General features: G+C 54.5%; 2 protein-coding genes and 1 long non-coding RNA gene across 6 annotated transcripts in view; 2 read left to right on the plus strand and 1 right to left on the minus strand.

Moving 5' to 3' along the window:
• The window catches only part of LOC309977173, a 336,876-nt gene that overhangs the window by 264,683 nt on the left and 54,832 nt on the right, over positions 1-17,361 (minus strand). The window lies entirely within an intron of this gene.
• On the plus strand, positions 3,779-8,299 carry FXYD1 (FXYD domain containing ion transport regulator 1). 4 transcript variants are annotated; one of them, XM_082862177.1, is made up of 7 exons: positions 3,779-3,881; positions 5,076-5,140; positions 5,608-5,640; positions 6,221-6,295; positions 6,793-6,829; positions 7,757-7,806; positions 8,002-8,299. In XM_082862177.1, exons 2-7 carry the CDS (start codon positions 5,080-5,082, stop codon positions 8,022-8,024), a joined length of 279 nt encoding a protein of 92 aa, XP_082718303.1. In that variant the 5' UTR covers positions 3,779-3,881; positions 5,076-5,079; the 3' UTR covers positions 8,025-8,299. The 4 variants fall into 4 exon arrangements, with proteins under 4 accessions (XP_082718303.1, XP_082718304.1, XP_082718302.1 ...); XM_082862178.1 differs by lacking the exon at positions 3,779-3,881 and adding an exon at positions 4,064-4,111; XM_082862176.1 differs by lacking the exon at positions 3,779-3,881 and adding an exon at positions 4,251-4,655.
• On the plus strand, positions 8,504-16,984 carry FXYD7 (FXYD domain containing ion transport regulator 7). The gene is made up of 7 exons (XM_082862110.1): positions 8,504-8,625; positions 8,793-8,953; positions 12,799-12,828; positions 14,476-14,550; positions 14,667-14,709; positions 14,868-14,908; positions 16,691-16,984. The coding sequence occupies exons 2-7, from the start codon at positions 8,872-8,874 to the stop codon at positions 16,711-16,713; spliced, it is 294 nt and encodes a 97-aa protein (XP_082718236.1). The 5' UTR covers positions 8,504-8,625; positions 8,793-8,871; the 3' UTR covers positions 16,714-16,984.

Below are 17,361 nucleotides of genomic sequence, written 5' to 3' on the forward strand. Positions count from 1 at the left end.
CTCAAGTCCAGCTGCTCCCTCTGGTGGCGACACTCAGCAGGGCAGCCGCCCTGCCCCAAACCCACAACCTCTCTTGCCCGAAATTAACTCCTTGAGTACCCACCACTCACTTAGGGGTAGGGAGCCAACTCAAGGGAAAAAGGATGATAATGATGCCATCCCCTTCCTTCAGCACTGACTCTGTACCACGCCGCGTCCTACAAGTTCATCTATTAGCTCGTGCTGACCTCACTACAGCCCTCCGAGGCTGATACATCATACGGCTATTTTACAAATGGAAATACTGAAGCGAGGGGTCAGGTCATTTGAGATCTAGGTTATCGAGCTGAGGCAGAGCCAGGACTCAAGCCCAGGCAGCTGGCCGCACAGTCTCCCAGTATGATTTTGCATGCCTCCTTTGGAGATCAGAGCCCATGGATACTGGCTGTTTTCGTTTGGACTAAGCTTTTAGCAGTTTGGATAGATTCTGTTCATTAAATAAGAAAAATAAATAAATGATATTACCCAATCTGAAGTAGTAGTAATGATACTCACTGAGCGCTTACTATGCATCAGTCTTGACATGAATTTACTCAGTCCTCACAACAACCCCTTGAGGTGGGTAGTATTATTAACCCCCACTTTACAGATGGGAAAACTAAGGCATGAGGAGAACACACAGCCTCTCTTGGCACTGCTGCACACACTCAGAACACTTGGAGGACAAGGGACCTAACAGCACCAGCTAGGGGTCGCCGGTCACGAAGCAGGGCATGGGGTGGGCCTGGCACGCGGCCTAGTCGGGGCTTTGGAGAGCACCGGGCAAAGCTGCGGGCAGATGAGGCCCAGGCCGCGTTGGGTCAGCTTCGGGTCGGCATACTCAGGACTGTTCCACTAACGCCTTTTATAGAAAAGTAGAAATGTGTGTCTTACTGGTAAAGCATAAATTATTAAACTTGAATATTTTTTAAAAGTATTGAAAGTGACCCCCCCCCGACACCAGGTGGGGTCACTCAGATCAGGGTCATCCCTGATCCTCAGTTTGCCCATCTGTCAGATGGGGCAATCGTGTCACCCACTTCTCAGATGTGTAGAGAATTCCTCCTCTATCCGAGAGGATAGAGAGTGTTCAGAGCAGGGTGGGCACCCCCCAGCTTGGGGTGGATTCTGGATCCAAGGGCTTGTCCTGCACCTGAACATCTCTGTGATTTGAGCAAGGCCCTTCAGGTCTCTGTTACCTCAGCCATAAAGCAGGGATGATAAACTTCTTTACAGGGTCTTTGAGAAAGATAGATAAAGAGCTTTGGGCCAGGGACACCGAGGGGAGACAGATGGGCCTAAATCCACACTCACAGAGCGCTCAGCCCAGCAGGGTTCTCCCTCCTGTTTATGATGGGAAGAATGACAAGGATGATGGCGGTGGCAGCTTACTTTTTTTGTGTGTGTGATCACTTACCGTGTGCCAGGCATTGTTCTCAATATTTTCCATGGATCATTTCAGCTAATCATCCCGACCTCCCTCTGAGTTGAATAGTATTATCATTTCCATTTTACAGAAGGAGAAACTGAGCCACAGAGAGGTTAAGTCATTGGCCCATCACCCAGCCCGAAAATGGCTGGGCCTCTCCACTCTGGAGCAGCTGGCCCTGTGAGGGGAGGGACCCCAGCACTGGCTAGAGCTAGCCAGGTGCCCCCCTCCCTGCTGGCCCCCCTTGCTCCTGTCATCCCTCCCCAGGGCTACATAAATATTAGGGTTATCATTAACCAGGGACTGCTGGTGACTCTGGGGTATAGGGCCACAAGGGGCAGAGGCTCATGAGGGAGACTTTTGAAGCTGCCGGGGTCCTCTGAGACCACGTGCACGCGCGCACGCGCACGTGTGTGTGCGTGTGTGTGTGTGTGTGTGTGTCAGGGCCACCTGTGCCTGGGTGTGAGCCGTCTACCTGCTCCTGATCTGTGTCCTGCAGAGTGTGGTATCTGGGCCCAGGTCTCTTTCAGGTGGGGGCAGTTTCTGTCCTTAACCACCAGAGGGACCTTGGGAGAATTATCTCCACTTTGCTAAACATTGGTTTGCAGATATCTAAAATGGAGTTAATAATAAGACAGCATCAGGGGGACTTCCCTGGTGGTACAGTGCTTAAGACTCTGAGCTCCCAATGCAGGGGGCCCAGATTCGACCCTTGGTCAGGGAACTAGATCCCACGTGCATGCCGCAACTAAGAGTTTGTATGCCACAACTAAGGAGCCCACGTGCCGCAACTAAGGAGCTCTTGAGCTGCAACTAAGACCCAGCGCAACCAAATAAATAGTAATAAATAAGTAAATACATATTTTTAAAGATGACAACGTCAGGTTCAGAGACCTCTGAGCCTGGCCCAGGGTGATACATATTACCTTAGTGATTTCTCCATTTTGTAAGATGGGAAACCAAGGCACAGAGAGGTCTCTTGGGCTGCTCGAGCTCTCACAACTAGGAATGGCAGAGCCCAGAGCTGATCCCCCTTTTCTCTGGCACCAGTGCCTGGTAACCTGGTCTGCCCATGAGGACGCCAGGTGTGTTGTCCTCCAGGGGGTTTTAGGGGTCACATGAGCTCAGGGACGGGGAGGTTCTGGGCTAAACACATCAGTGCACATTTGGTGGTGTCTCCAAGTGTGTGAACACAGAGCGTAGGCCTGTATGTCTGCGACTGTATGACCAGCTGTGTGCCTGTTTGCTGGTGCATGAGGATGTGTGTGTGTGTGTGTGTGTGTGTGTGTGTGTCTGTCTTTATGGTTGTGAAACCACAGCATGGTTGGTTGTATGCCTGTGTCCTTGACAGTGTTCTGCTTCTCCATGAGCCCACATAAATGTGTGTGTGTGTCTGTGTACAAATGTACACAGTTTTTGTGCCTTCACATGCCTGAGATTGTGTAGGAGTGCTGGCTGTGGCGGTGCCTTTGAATGTATTTATGTTTAGTGTGCATGTGTTGATGTGTTTCTGTACAGACATTTGTCAGTATTGTCCTCGCAAGAGTGTGTATCTCTGTGACCATTTGTAAGAGTGCACTGTTGCGTGGTTGTGTCTTTGTGCCTCTATACGGGCATCCATCTCAATGAACACGTGTGTGTTTTGTGTGCACACAAATGTGTTTGTCTTGGTGTTTTGTGACTCGTGTGAGGAGTGCTGGTGAGTGTCTTTGGGTTTCTCTATGGGTGTGTTATTCTGGATTTGTATGTATGGACATGCATGTATTTGTCTTGTTTTGTGCCTGTTTATCCAGGTCTTTGGGTTTCTGTGTGTGTGTGTGTGTGTGTGTGGTGTGTACCCCTGGGGGACCTCACAGTCAGTAGAAGACAACCTACATACACGCTGAAATGCCCTCCAAACGGCCCTGTGGTGCTGACGAGGGCCCCGCAGGACCCTGGGGTCAGGGGTCAGTGGACTCCTAGGCACTCAGGCCAGGTGACCTTAAGCCCAGGCTGGGCCCAGTTCCCAGGGAGCAGCGTGGAAAATCATTGACACCCACCCTGCCCTCCCAGCTCCGAAGCCCTCTGAGGTGCGCCCGAGGCTCACGTGTGAGTGTGTGTGTGTGTGTTTGTGCGCCTGTAACACAGTCCTCCCTGCCGGCACCTCTTCTCCCCAGCTTTCCCCACTGCTGGCTGCCTACGATTCCTCCCTCTGAGCTGAGAGAGTTAACCTAGCGGGCCAGGGCGGTCTGGGCTGGGGGCCGCCCCCTGGCCCCCCTCCAGCCCGGCTCCAGTTACAGCTGCCGGTTGGGGAGGGTAGGGGTGGGGTGGGGCGGGGAGGGGAGACGGCTGAGGGCAGCGCGGCCAGCTCTGGGCCAGGGGGTCCAAAGTGCTCGGCCCCAGGACACAGCCGGACGTTTGGGGCCTTCTTTCTGCAGGGGACAGCCTGACTGGGGTGAGCGTCCCCTGCCCCTCCCCTCCAGGCCTCACCCCTGGCCTGGCTGGGCCGCCTATTTTGGGAACAGGAGTGGCTTCCCAGGCAGGCCAGACCCAAGAGGAAGGGAGTGTGGTTGGGACGTTGGGGTTCTCCCAGGGGTGGAAGTGTGGGTGCAGCTCCTCCCTGCTTCTGCTGTGGCACGTGCACCCTGGCTGGGTGTGGGTTTTGGACACTCACGTGTGTAGGGTGTAGGTCGGGCTGCGTCATTGTTTGGGGGTGCAGAAGGCCCAGATAAGGAGTAACGTGTGCCTGGGTCTCCACCCCATGTCCTGCTCCAACCAGAAGTTTAGGGAGTGGGCGTCGTCTCCATTCCAGCCCCACTGTGTGTGTGTGCGCGCGTGTGTGCATGTGTGCGTGCGTTCCTGCCCCTGGCATCTGTCTTCTATCTCTCAGCCCCACTGGACTGGGCCACAGGTCACTCGCCTGGCATTGTCCGTTCATGAAAGATGTCACCCAGAGGCAGGCAAAGGGGACGTTTTCCCTGTTCTCATCTCTTCCAGGAGAGGAGAAGGGGTGGCCTTTCCCACGGGGGCAGCCCATGGCAATGTGGCAGCCCAGCCTCACCCGGGCAGCGTTGTGCGTGACCCCCAAGGGGGGGGGAGGAAGGCTGTTGCCATGGTGGCCTGTGCGAGGCAAATTCCTCCAGGGTGAAATGGGAGATATTTATACCCAGGGTCAGGCAGAGAGCGGGCCAGCGGCTGAGGGCAGGAGAGCTGGGATATTACGGACACGGTGAGGCTGTGGTGTGCGGGCAGGTGGGCCCTTGGGCATGTCCTGGCTGCCTCTTCCCTGGCAGCGTGTCTGTCTCTCCACCTGGGTGGGGCAAGGCATCCAGGGTAGGCATGGGGAATCTGGGGCCTGCTGTGGGGACGGCCCTGGCCTGCGGGAGGTCCCTGTGGACTGTGTGTGTGTCTCACCCCTGTCCTTGCTGCTCTGTGACCCCCATGGTATGGGTTGTTTTCGTGATGCTGTGTCCCAGTGAAGCAGGAGGGTGCCTCTGTTTCTCAGGGTGATCAACCTGGATGATGGACGCTTTTGAAATTAAGTCCCTGGACTGTCTCTGACTTAACAGAGACAGTCCCCTGAAGAGAGTTCAGGCCCCAGAGGTGGGGGAATGAGGGTACAGGTTTCCTGACCCTTGTTGTCCCCCAGGACAATGGCATCTCTCAGCCACATCTTGGTTCTTTGTGTGGGTCTCCTCGCCATGGTCAACGCAGGTGAGTCCGGGGAAGGCAGCCCACTACCCACTTCAGCTCCAAAGGTGGCAAGGGTAGGGGAAACCCTGCAAGAGAAACAAGTTGGAGACTCCAATCTGAACTGAGTCAGTTGAGGCACCAGGAAATTGGGGTCTCACGTGGGGTTCAGTTACAGGCTGGTATCTGGGGGAGGGGAGAGGATGCCCCAGGTCAGGCAAAGGTGGAGCGCGGGATGGAGGCCTGTGAATGACGGAATCAGAGACAACCTGTAATGAGACGGAGAGCTGAGGCAGTTAGGTGCCTGCTGTTCCACCCAGGACAGTGCAGCGGGGCAGCTAAGACCCAGAGAGGGTAGGCAGCCTGCTCAGGGTCCAGCAGTCCCCAGACTCTCGGCCCAGGAATGTGAAACCCCCAAAAGGTCTCGTTATGCCCCTCCTTGTCCAGGATCCCAGGAAGCATCCGACCCTGATTTCTTTCTCTCTTTCCAGAAGCGCCACAGGAACACGACCCATTCACCTATGGTGAGGGAGGGAGGGGCACCTTTCTTTGGGAGTTAGGGGGTGCTGGGCTGGGTTCGCCTGTCCTCTCCTCATTCCTCCCCTCCCCCCACCACTCTCTGTTTCTGTCTCCATCTATCTCTAGACTCAGTGTTTATGTCTCTGTCATTCTCATTCTCTCTCTTTCTCTTGATCTGGCTCTCCGACTCTTTCTGTCTTGATCTCCCTCTGTCTCTGTCTCTCTGTTGGTCTCTGTCTATTTCATCCCTCTCTGTATCTCTGAATCTTTCTCCTTTTACCTCTGAGTATCTTATGGCTCATCCTCTGCTGCCACCTGCCTTTCTCCTCTCCCTGATCCTCACCATCATCCTTCCCCACTCCCTTGTCTCCTCCCTCCTCCTTGCCTTGCCCACCTCCTCCCCTCCCTTTTCTTTACATCCTCTCTTCTCCCTGATCCCCCTTCTCCCACATCTCTCCCTCCTCCTCTCATTGATTTCCTTTCCTCTTCCCCATCCTTCCTCCTTGCCCCTTCCTCCCCATTCTGCCCCTCTACCATCCTTCCTCCTCCCCTCCCTGCATTCACGCTCCTCCTTGCTGCCCACAGACTACCAATCCCTGCGGATCGGAGGCCTCATCATCGCCGGGATCCTTTTCATCCTGGGCATACTCATCATCTTGAGTGAGTACCCCTACCCAGACTCCAGCCGCGAATCTGCGGGTGTCTGTCCCAACCCCGTCCAGTCCCCGCTCCGCCTCCAACCCCGCCCCTATCAGAGCCCTTGGCCCCGCCCTTATTTCTGCCCACCCCGGCCTCACGCCCTCGGCTCCGCCCCTGTTTATGCCCCTCCCCATCGCTGCTCTAGGCCCCGCCCCTTCTACTCCGCCCTCGGCCCCGCTCCCGCTTCTATCACCGCCCCCGGGCCCGCCCCGTTTACGGCCCCGCCCTCGGCCCCGCCCCTGTTTCTGCCCCTCCCCTTTCCCTGCCCTAGGCTCCGCCCTGCCCCTTCTACTCCTCCCTCCGGCCAGCCGCGTCTCTATTGCAGGCCCAGCACCCCCCTGTCCCTGCCCCACCCTTATCCCCTCTCGCCGCTCCAGCCCTGGCGAGCGCGACCTCTGGCTCGCTGTGCCGCGTAGAGCGTAATCTCAGCGCACTCCTCCCCACGCCCCCACCCACAGGCAGAAGATGCCGGTGCAAATTCAACCAGCAGCAGAGGTAAGAAGCCTCTCTGGGCTCTCACTCATCTACTCCCGCTCTGAAGGAGCACTGGGGGTGAGGCCGGAAGTCCACTCAATCCAGAACCAGAGAGACCCCTCGGCAAATATGTATCAAGCACCTACTACGTGTCCAGCCCCAAGCCAGGCCTTGGGACCAAGCCACGAATTAACTGCCCTCCCTGCCTGGCTGAGCGTCCGGCCCAGTGGGGGCGGTGGCGATGGGCTCCAACAGACCCACAAATATAAAATCACGAAGCGCCGTAAGTGCTGTGAAAGAAAGAGCCGCGGCGAAATGAGATCACCTCACTTGGCGGCCCAGTTTAGCTCGGAGTCCTGTTTCTAGCTCTCTGATTCATCCTTAAATAAAAATGTAAAGCCCAGGCAATGTATGAATACCTTGTCGGTATTAAGATACTTGTAGATGTTATTATAAATAAAGGTAGTATTTATTGGGTGTGTCCCACGTGCAGGATGCTGTTTCATGATGTGTTATTTACCCCTCACACCATATCTATAAGGCAGGTGCTTTTATTAACCTCATTTTACAGATGAGGAAACCAAGGCACGGGAAGGTGGTCACACGCCCCAAATCGCTCAACTGCAAGGTGAAGGCTCTATGTTTCTAACCTAGGCCGTCTCCAGGCAATCTGCCCTCAAGTCGCTTTGGCTATACCTCCTTTGCAAATTCTAGTTCCTTCTCCAGCACTCGGGGAGGTACTCTCTGTTACCGGCCTGGAGCGCCTCCTGCCAAACACTTAAACTGCTCCTGGGTGCACTGGATTTTCTGGCGGCCCGGAGCCTGCTCCTCGCCCATCTCTGGGTCTCAGTACACAAGTCTGTGAAATGGGGGCTGCACTGGGGTTTCCCGGGTGTAGCTGCCTCTCTCCTTTTCCATCCCCAATTCCTTCTGCATCTCTTTTCTCAGGACTGGGGAACCTGATGAAGAGGAGGGAACTTTCCGCAGCTCAATCCGCCGTGAGTTTGGGGAGACTTCGGGTGTTTGGGGATGCAAGCTGGTTCCAAGAACCCCTTTCCTGGTCCTCCGTGGGCGCGTGGAGCGGGGGGTTTGATCTGAAACCCGAGGTCGGGGAGTTGCCCTGCTGTGCTCCCACCTTCCAGAGGAGCTGGGGTGCCCCTCCTGCTATCCGAACTCTATGTGTTCCCCCTTAGGTCTGTCCACCCGCAGGCGGTAGAGACACCTGGTGCGATGGAAGCCAGCCAGGTCCTGCAGCTCTGACTAGGCTGGAGGGGGGAGGGGGGAAGGAGGAGGGGGCGAAGGGCTGGGATAGGGGGCTTGGAGGGCTCTCCTGCCTCTTACCCTTTTCACCCACACAGAATTCCCCTGGCACCTGACGCCTCCCACCCACCTTCCGCGCGCCCACCTCCATCTGGACTGTCCTCTTTCCCAGCCCTGCCCCCACAGACTCCCGTCTGCCGCTCAGATTTCCAATAAAACGTGCTTTTCTGTCTTGACAGAGCGGTGTGGATCTGTCAGTCCCTTCGCGCGGAAAGCCTGGGCGCCCCCTTGGCCCCGGCAGAGGGCGCCCCCACCCTTGGGGAAAGGGCGGGGACGTCGGCAGTGGGCGGGGGCGGGGGCGGGGGTGGCCGGGACGGGGGCGGGCTCTCCGGGCCCCCATTGGCTACGGCCCCCTCCACACCAGGGCTCCCCCCATCTCCCCCCGACAACAGTCCGTCCCGGTTCCAGCTGCTGCAGCCGCGCCTTCACCGCCTCGGCATCCAGCCGACCGCTGCTCCGGCTTGGCATGGCGACCCCGACCCAGGTCACCACAAAGGGTGAGCGTCGCCTGGGGAGAGGGCGCAGGGGGGCTCCGGGATCTTAGAGCTTAGGAGAGAGGCTCTGGGGAGATTCCAGTACTGGAAGGGGAGGGGAATGGGGAAGGGGATGTCCCTTCCTACCATGGGCGGAGGCCCCTGCAGTGCACCCCTTGGCACCCCTCCAGGCCTCTTGGACACCTTCTCCCGGTGGTGTCGTTCCTGTGCGGGACCCGTGGTTGGAGAGCGGCAGTCCCCGGAGAAAGGATGCTCGGACCGGTAGCTATAGCAACCGGGTGGCTGGTCCAGCACAGCGGTGGTAGTGGACTCGAAGAGATGGGCTTCGAAGGTGGGAGCGGGTGGATCTGCAGCCACAGAGGTTCTCGCAGATTTCAGGAGGGTAAGGGGAGGGGGTCCGTATGCCTCTTTTTTCCTAGTGCTGGCACCTACGGTGGGTGTTTCCTGAAATCTCTGACAGGCAGGTTCAATGGGAAGCAGGGAGAAAGAGGGAAAGATAGGAGCTGGAGAGAGCGAGACAGAGCAAGAGAGAGGGAGACCGAAAGGAATACAGAAAGAGACTGACAGAGAGCCTGAAAGAGATAGAGACTGAGAGATAGAGGGACTGAGGCAACTATGGAGGGAGGCATAAAGACACAGAGGGGGAGAGAGAGAGAGATGGCCACACAGCGTGAGAGGGAAATAGAAAAGAGAAGGGGGGGGTGGCACAGGGTGGGGCCCGTACCACTGCAGTGAGCCCCCATGGGCAGGGATGGGTGTCAGGACCCTCCTTCCCAGCCCACATTCGGGGTGTTGTCTGGTCCGAAAGGTGCACTTGGGTGTGCACACAGATGCCCCTCTCTACCTCCATCGCCCACACAGATATTTACATTGCACACCATTAGCCCAGTTATGCACCCCCGAAACACTGACCCCCCCCCAACAGCCCCCTTTCTTGAGCCTTCTGCAGATGGGCAAGGGGAAGGATGCTTCCGTGGTGGGGGAGAGGTGGGCAAGGGAGGGTCTCTTGCGCTGAGAGCAGGGCCAGGGGAGAGGCCAGCGGTGCTGAGGAACCTCTGGCAAGTGAAGGGAACCCCAATTCCACTCTGATCTCTCCTCCCCTGCCCGGTTTCCTGGGAGGTGGGGGCTGCTGCACTGAGCCATATCTGCAGAATTTGAAGCAGGGCGGGGGGGTGGGGGTGGGGGGGCGGCTGCAGAGGCTGGAAGCCACCCTAGGGAGAGGGGGCAGGGCTGAGGCAGCAAGCCTGGCGGGAGCCTAGTGCTTCCTTTCGCGGAGATGGTGGTTAGCAAGATCGATGGCAGCAGACAGGCAGAGGTGGGAGGACAGATGCCTCCACCTCCCCACACCCTTTCTCCAGTCACAGCAGGAGAGGGGACCACAGGTCTTGGGAAACCCCGGGGGAGGAAATGCATGTTGCCTGTTGCAAACCACTTAATGAAATTAATTAATGAGTGAATGGATTGTTTTGGGGCGGGGGATGGCTCCCGCATCCCCCCATCCCCCACCCCATCAGAGAGCAGGAGGGTGTGTTGGGGACGAACAGAAAGAAGATGCAGGAGCACAGCTGGGCCTGGGTTCCTATCCCCAAGAAGGACCCTCCGCTTGGCCAGAAGCCAGTCCTGCAGAGGCAACAACAGGAGGTACAAAGGGAGCAGAGGCAGTCAAGTTTGGCCCCAGAGTTAGAAACCCAACCCCCAAGTCCCACACAGGACCCTATCCAGCCTGGGGTACCCAGACCCATCAACTCTCTTCACCTCTCAAGATGCCCCAGTTGCCATAGTAACCACCTCCTTCCTGATGTCTCCTTGGCAACTGGCCAGGAGTGGTGCACATTCCTTCTCCTGCCTCCTGGCTCCACCCTTAGCTCAGTCTCGTCCTGAGGACCCAGATTGCTGGGGCAGCAGAGACCAGAAGAGGAACTTCTGCATGGAGCAAGGAGCACCCAGGGAGGAACCAAAGAGGACTCTGGGTCAGGCGCTCACCCACTGGGCTTCTGTGATGGTTTGGGGAGGCAGGATGTGTGGAAGCACAGGAGACAAAAGCAGGATAATTCAACTGCTCCACCTCTGATGCAGTCTCCCTGCAGCCTAGTAGGAGCTCATTCATTCATTCATCCATCCATTCATTCATTCTAGAAAACTTCTTTGAAAAACTTTATAAATGCCAGGATTAACAGTAGCGATGAATCCAATACATTTACTCTCCATCTGGTGGGGGAGCTAAGACAGAGCACAGATGGCTCTAAACTAATGTTTCCCCATCCTGATGCTTATGAGTACCACCTTCATGATTTTTGCCCTGTCCAAATGTTCCCCACACTGATATTTATTTCACATTTTTCCTTCAAAGAATTAACTTTTAAAAAACTTTGTTAGCTTTATTTTATACTGCCACCACAAATGGAAAATCAGGAATTTTTTTTTTTGGTCTTACACTGAAGGCAAGTATTAAAATGATCTTAAACAGGTGACTTCACTTTTCTGAGCCTCAGTGTTCCTCTTTTGTGGAATGAGAATGAAGATAGCGCCTATATCAGAGAGCTGCTGTGAAGATAACTGTGTTAATATCTGTAAAGTGCTTAGAAGAGAGCCTGGCATGGACTCAGTGCTCTCAAATGCTGCCTAGATAAATAAATAAAGGAGAAAAGCAAATAACATCGTAACAGTCTATTTAGATATTGTTGCCTGCTGAAGGCCCTGAACCCAAGGCCTGTTTCATCTTGGGAGATTAACAAGGGTTGGAAAGTGTAGCATCACATCAGCTCCTATTTAAGACTTGCTCTTTGAAGATTGGACAGGGAACTGAGAAGGGTGAACTTACACACTGTGAGTCAGTGCTAATCAGGGTCTTGCCTGGGTGCCACCTGCATGAGTCAGTTTAAACGCGAGTGTACTGTGGTAACAAAAAATCTCAGTGGCTTCTCACAATGAAGGTAGATTTCTCATTTAGACTATATGGCCACCACAGGTCAACTGGGGGGTGTCTACTCACCAAAGAAAACTGGAGAAGCCACCATCTTGAGCATTCGTATCACCAGGCCAACGGCAAAAGAGAGCTCTTGCGCAGGCACTTAAATGCTGCAGAGTTCATTGGCCTGAATGAGTCATATGTCCCCCTTCCCAACCTCAAGGTGGCCAACCTTCCTGAGCCTGGATAGGGGAAGAACATTAATGACAACATCTGGCATCTCCCGGGCGCTCCTGATACCCCACCCCACCCCCACTCCCCTAGTGGTGCTTGTTTTGCAGAATCGTGCTCTAATCAAGGCAGAGTGTACTAAACGCTGTCGGAGGAATTAGGGAAGCATCAGGATGGGTTTCTTGAATGGGAAGGATGTTCTGAGCTCTCCTGAAGGGGAATAGAGTTTGAGACAGGGAGGTGGGAGTTGGGGAGAAGTAAATCCACAGACACACACACGTTTTATCGACATGTTAACATTTTTGAAATCAGAGTGAGTCTTCCAATGGATGAGTATGTTTTATGTGGTACAGCTACATACATAGGCATGCATATACATACACACTGGGAAAGTTATTACAAAGTCAATTTTGAATCTTTAAATTGATGTCTGAGAAATAAGTAATATAGGATATATATATATATATATATAAAATATAGTATGATATAATATAAAATTTTGGACATCTCTGCTCTGCTGGATTTGGTGTCAGGAGCAAGTGGATGAGAGCAGTAGCCACAGTGCCTGCCTTTTGGGGCTCTCAGATGGCTGAGAAGTTTCAGGGAGTGTTCAGGGGAAGCTGATACACTCAGCAGTCCACTCAGCAGTGGGATTGGAGTCTCAGCATCGTATGCAAACGGGAGTATATATTTGTATTTCAGGAAATGAGTCCATGCTTGCATTAGACCTCCACGGGGGGCTAGGACCAGGACCGCCATGTATGGTTAGGTAGGTTGTACACTGTACAAGGGAAGGTATCGACCAATGGAATGAGTGGGGGCTGGAACCCAGCCTATGCTCCTCTCTTTAAGCTTTGTGTCTGGCCATGAGGCCATGATGGCCATGAGGCCATCATCCAGAGCAAGACGTCTCATTATCTGATTTCTACACAGAAACCACTGGACCAGTGGCCCCATCAGGATCCTCAAAAATGTTAAGAAGCTCGTTGTTGAAATGTTTTTCCCCCTCTCTTTCTTTCTCTGCCTCCTTGCCACAGTTCCTCAGGAACCTGACCCATTTTACTACGGTGAGTGGCAGATGCTGTGCTGAGGGTACCCTGGGGCTGGATGGAGGGGTGGCTCTAGATCCCCATGGGTCACTGCTGAAGTGGCTTCAGCTATGGCTACACGCTACGTGCTGGCCCACTGGCCATGTGACCATGTGGATATAATTCACATCGGCTGGGCTCATGGAGGGCCGAGTCAGACTTGGGGAGGAGGTACCCTCTATGGACCCTCTTTAGGCTTCACCAGCACTCTGGGCTGGTGCACTGGGATCATCAGAGAAGCAAACAACTCTGACACCGGGCTGTCGGGATTTGAATCCTGGATGATCCACTCACTAGCTGTGTGGCCTTGAGCAAGAAACTTTGCCTCTCTGGGCCCTTCTGTAAAATAAAGAATAGTAATGGTTCCTACCTATAAGGACTGTGGGAAAGAGTTACTCGGATGATATCATTAAATCTTCCCCACAGCACTGAAGCTCAAAAAATGACTCCAGGTCTAGCAGAACTGACCCCAGTTCTCCCTCTAAATACCCTCCTGCCCTCTCGCATTGCTCACTCATACCGCTTCTCCATACGCCAAGTTCTTTCCTGCCTCAGGGCCTTTGCACTTACTGTTCCCTGTGCCAGAATACTCTTCCTCTAGCTCTCCACACAGCTCCTTTTTCTTCTTCAGGCCTCAGATCAAATAATGACTGTCTACTAGCAGAAGCCCTCCTGACTCCCCAGCAAGAGGGGCCACACCCACATCTAGCCATGGCCACATGGCTGAGGTTTTTGGTTTTCTTTTGTTTAACACAATATGAACGACAACTCCCTGAGGGCAAGGGCCTGGGCTGCTGCTGGTACGGAGTGGTTGCTTTATAAATTAATATTTTTATAAATGTTTACTATAGCACACTAGACAAGAATAATTCTTATGAAGGAAAATAAAAGAAAGAACGAGATTAGGAAATGTTGAGGAGAGCATGGAAAATTCTAAATGAGACAGTCAGAGAATGTGTCACTAACATTTGAATAAAGCCCAGAAGCTGGTAAGGGAGGGATATTTGGGGGAGGAGCTTTCAGGCAGAGGGCCCAGCAAGTGCAAAAGCCCTGAGGTAGGACCAAGCCTGATAGGCTCCAGGAACTGCAGGGAGACTGGTGTGCTTGGAGTAGGGGATTGAGGAGGAGAGTGGAGTGGGATGAGCTCTGAGAAGGGATGGGAACTAGATGGTACAGGGCCTCATGGGCTGTGGGGAGGACTTTGGCTTTTCCTCGCAATGCAGTGGAAGTTGGAGGGGGTGGAGTGGTGTGCTCTGAACTCAGGAAGACCCTGAGCAGACTCAGGTGTTAACAGGATCCCTATGGCTGGAGGGTTGAGTAGGGGGATGGGTGACAGAGAGACCACAGAGAAGGTTGTTTGCTGAAAAATATACATACATATATATATATATATATATATATGCAATAGAGGAAGTTCATATCTTTCTCTATCTATGGCCAAACAATCCAGAGAAGGGTAAGAGAAGGGTAAAGAGGAGAGGTTAAGGGGAGCGCCCAACGCCCAAGGCCATGCACTTGATGCTCACGTTGACCCACTGGAGGAGCCTGCGGCCTTGAACCCAGGCCAAGGCTCCAGGGGAGCTGAGGTGCTGCCCCCACTTTGATGTCCTCCCATATCTTCCCCAGACTATGACACTGTCCAGACCGTGGGCATGACTCTGGCCACCATATTGTTCCTGCTGGGCATCCTCATCATCATCAGTAAGTGTGACCCCTTCTTGGGCTCCAAAGCCCTGGGCACCTGCAGTTCCCCTGCTGGCTTTTGTCCAGACCCTTATGTCCTGTCTCCTTGTTCTGTTCTGTCTCTGTCCTAACAGGCAAGAAGATGAAGTGCAGGAAGGCGGACTCCAGGTCTGAGAGGTCCGGCAGCAGTGGGGAGAGACGGGGAGGGGTGGGAGCGGCCTGGGGCGCAGGGGGGCTGCCAAACAAAAGGGCCCCCGGGGCCTGCCAGGCGTTTCCCAGAAAGCCTGCGCAACTGAGCCTGTTTATGCTTTTCTCTCTCATCTTTGCTTCCACAGCCCAACATGCAAATCCTGTAAGTCGGAGCTTCCCTCCTCAGGTGAGGGTGTGAAAGGGTGTGGTTCTGGGAAGATGGGTGGGAGCAGGGAGGGGAGTCAGAGGGGAAACTGCACTGGATGTCCCTAAGAATGGGGCCACCAACGATGGAGCTGAGACCCTGCCGATCAAACATGTTAAAACATGAAGTTAGCGGGATGTGAAATGTCCTCAAGGGTCCTTGAAACAGCCCAGAAACAAGTACCTAATCTCATAAAAGCAAGGATGAACTAATTCCCCAGATGAGAAAGCCACAGCCTGTGGAGAGAGGGGCCCACATGGGAAAAGGATGTTGGCAGTCAGAATGAAGGCAGAGTTGAGCACTAGAGAAGGCAGGAAGATAGAATGTTTTCCAGACTTTAGTGTTCAGTTGGGAAGATCTAGGATGAAATGACTGAGAAAAAGGGAGGAAGGAAGGGAGGAAGGAAGGAAGGCTTGTGAATAATTGTATCAAAAAACAAAAAGAGAGACATATAGAATACAGGTTTTAAAAATTGATATTGGAGGGCTTCCCTGGTGGCGCAGTGGTTGAGAGTCCGCCTGCCGATGCAGGGGACATGGGTTCGTGCCCCGGTCCGGGAGGATCCCAACATGCTGCGGAGCGGCTGGGCCCGTGAGCCATGGCCGCTGAGCCTGCGCGTCCGGAGCCTGTGCTCCGCAACGGGAGAGGCCACAACAGTGAGAGGCCCGCGTACCGAAAAAAAAAAAAAAAAATTGATATTGGAAAAGAGACAATAGAGGAGAGAATATGAGTGTGAGGATGGAAAGATGGAAAGTATAGGATAAAGAGTGAAGAGAATGGGGGTGTAAGAGGAGGTGAAGGGTGCAGGAGGGGATAGAGGAAGAGGGGGAAGGAGTCCCTAGAAGGGGTGGAGAATGGAGGAGGAGGGTGGAATGGGGGAGGGGGTGGGGTGAAGGGGGGGTGGAGGGGGGAGGGGGTGGAGTGAGGAGGAGGGGGAGAGTCAGTGCAGGTGGATAGATGTAGGATGTAGGAGGGGGGATAAGCATGTAGATGAAAGATTGTGACTCCTTGGGGGTGTTAATTTTAATTATGTAAAAATATCTCGACCTGTTTTTAGTGGAACTGTGTCCTTTCCAGGGACTTTTAAAAAATCAGAGATGGGAAACTCTGCCTCTTATAAAGTTTTTAGAACTAAAAAAATGGGCCTTGGGGTACTCCATATTTGGAGGATTTGATGTGGAATTTCATGTGTTTAGTTTCATGTTTATTTAATGAGATTTAAGAACATTAATGGGTCACTTTGTGGATGATGGGGGGGTACGGTTGGCCTGGGTACCTGGCCACAGTCTAAGAATATGTACAGAATTCTCACCCATTCCACTTGAATGATGGGCCCAAGTGGGTGGGAGACATAGGAATTCCTGTTGTATCCAAATGTTCCAGAGATGGTGTGCTGGAAAGGAATGGGGGTATAGGAGGACGTTGGGAGCGTGGGAGAGGGTTGGAGACTCCTTTTCTGGTGGGGGGACACCACAGAAAAGCCCGGGCTGGGCCAGGGGTCTTCGGCCTCATCACAGATGTGTTCCTCTCATGACAGCGTCCTGTGGGACAGGACAAAAGCCCCAAAGGTGTCCCTCTATGGACCAGATATTAGGATGCAGGGAGGCAAGACAACTTCCCAGGGCTAGCTCTAGGGTGACAGTCTGGAGATCTGACTTCCATGAAGGGGCCTGGCAGTGTGTGGCGGGGGGCTGCCTCCACCCCTCTTGCTGCCCACTGGAGCTCCATGGCTCTCTCTCTCTCTCTCACTCCCTCTCACCCCAGCCCCTGGAGGTGGCGGCGTGTAGACCAGCCCTGGGCACCTCCACTACTGTCCCTGCCTGATTGCGGGAGCCTGAGGACCAGGTGGAGGCGGTGGGGACCCCAGCCTTGCCCAGGGAGCGCTCCCCTGAATGAGCCGTCCCACCTACTCCAAGGCTGGAGCCGCTGCACCTCCCCAGGCCTTGGCAATTACGGCCCCCCAAAGAGCCCGTCTGCATCCCAGACCCAGGGACTCAGGCCTCCAGCTCCCGGGGTCCCGGGAGTCCACCCTCAGCCCCCCACAGTCCCTGTGCGCCACTCCCCGGCAGCTCCCTGCTCCCCGCGCCCTCAGCGTCTATGTCTTGAGCTTTAATAAATGTGCATTTGGTTTTCCCCCTGTTCTGTCTGTGTGCTCTCATCTGTGGGGACCAAACTGGGGAGGGGACAAAGCTGAAGCTGGGGAGCTGTCTCCCCCATCCCCAGATTTTCCCCCTTCCTCTCCTTCCCCTCCCGCAGTGCCACAGTGGCCGCCTTCTCTCTCAGAGCCCCTCGAGCTTCCCTTCCCTCCCTCAGCGCCACCGCCCCCAGCTGCCCCTTCCCTTCTCATCCCCAGACCCCAGAGTAGACCCCTCCCCCGCTCTCCCTCCCTCCCCACAGGAGCCCCACCCCGCCCAGACCTGCCCGCCCTGCTGTTC

Source organism: Leucopleurus acutus (assembly GCF_964270905.1).
Source record: "Leucopleurus acutus genome assembly, chromosome: 20".
In the NCBI taxonomy this organism is placed as follows: domain Eukaryota; kingdom Metazoa; phylum Chordata; class Mammalia; order Artiodactyla; family Delphinidae; genus Leucopleurus; species Leucopleurus acutus.

Bases quoted from the DNA above. Each gene is read 5' to 3' on its own strand.
- FXYD1 (XM_082862176.1), top strand. From the start codon at position 4,270: ATGTGTGCGTGCGTTCCTGCCCCTGGCATCTGTCTTCTATCTCTCAGC. The intron at 5,141-5,607 runs GTGAGTCCGGGG...CTCTCTTTCCAG, and splicing joins CCTCGCCATGGTCAACGCAG to AAGCGCCACAGGAACACGAC. The intron at 7,807-8,001 runs GTGAGTTTGGGG...GTTCCCCCTTAG, and splicing joins TTTCCGCAGCTCAATCCGCC to GTCTGTCCACCCGCAGGCGG.
- FXYD7 (XM_082862110.1), top strand. From the start codon at position 8,872: ATGCTCGGACCGGTAGCTATAGCAACCGGGTGGCTGGTCCAGCACAGC. The intron at 12,829-14,475 runs GTGAGTGGCAGA...TATCTTCCCCAG, and splicing joins ACCTGACCCATTTTACTACG to ACTATGACACTGTCCAGACC. The intron at 14,710-14,867 runs GTCCGGCAGCAG...TTGCTTCCACAG, and splicing joins GCGGACTCCAGGTCTGAGAG to CCCAACATGCAAATCCTGTA.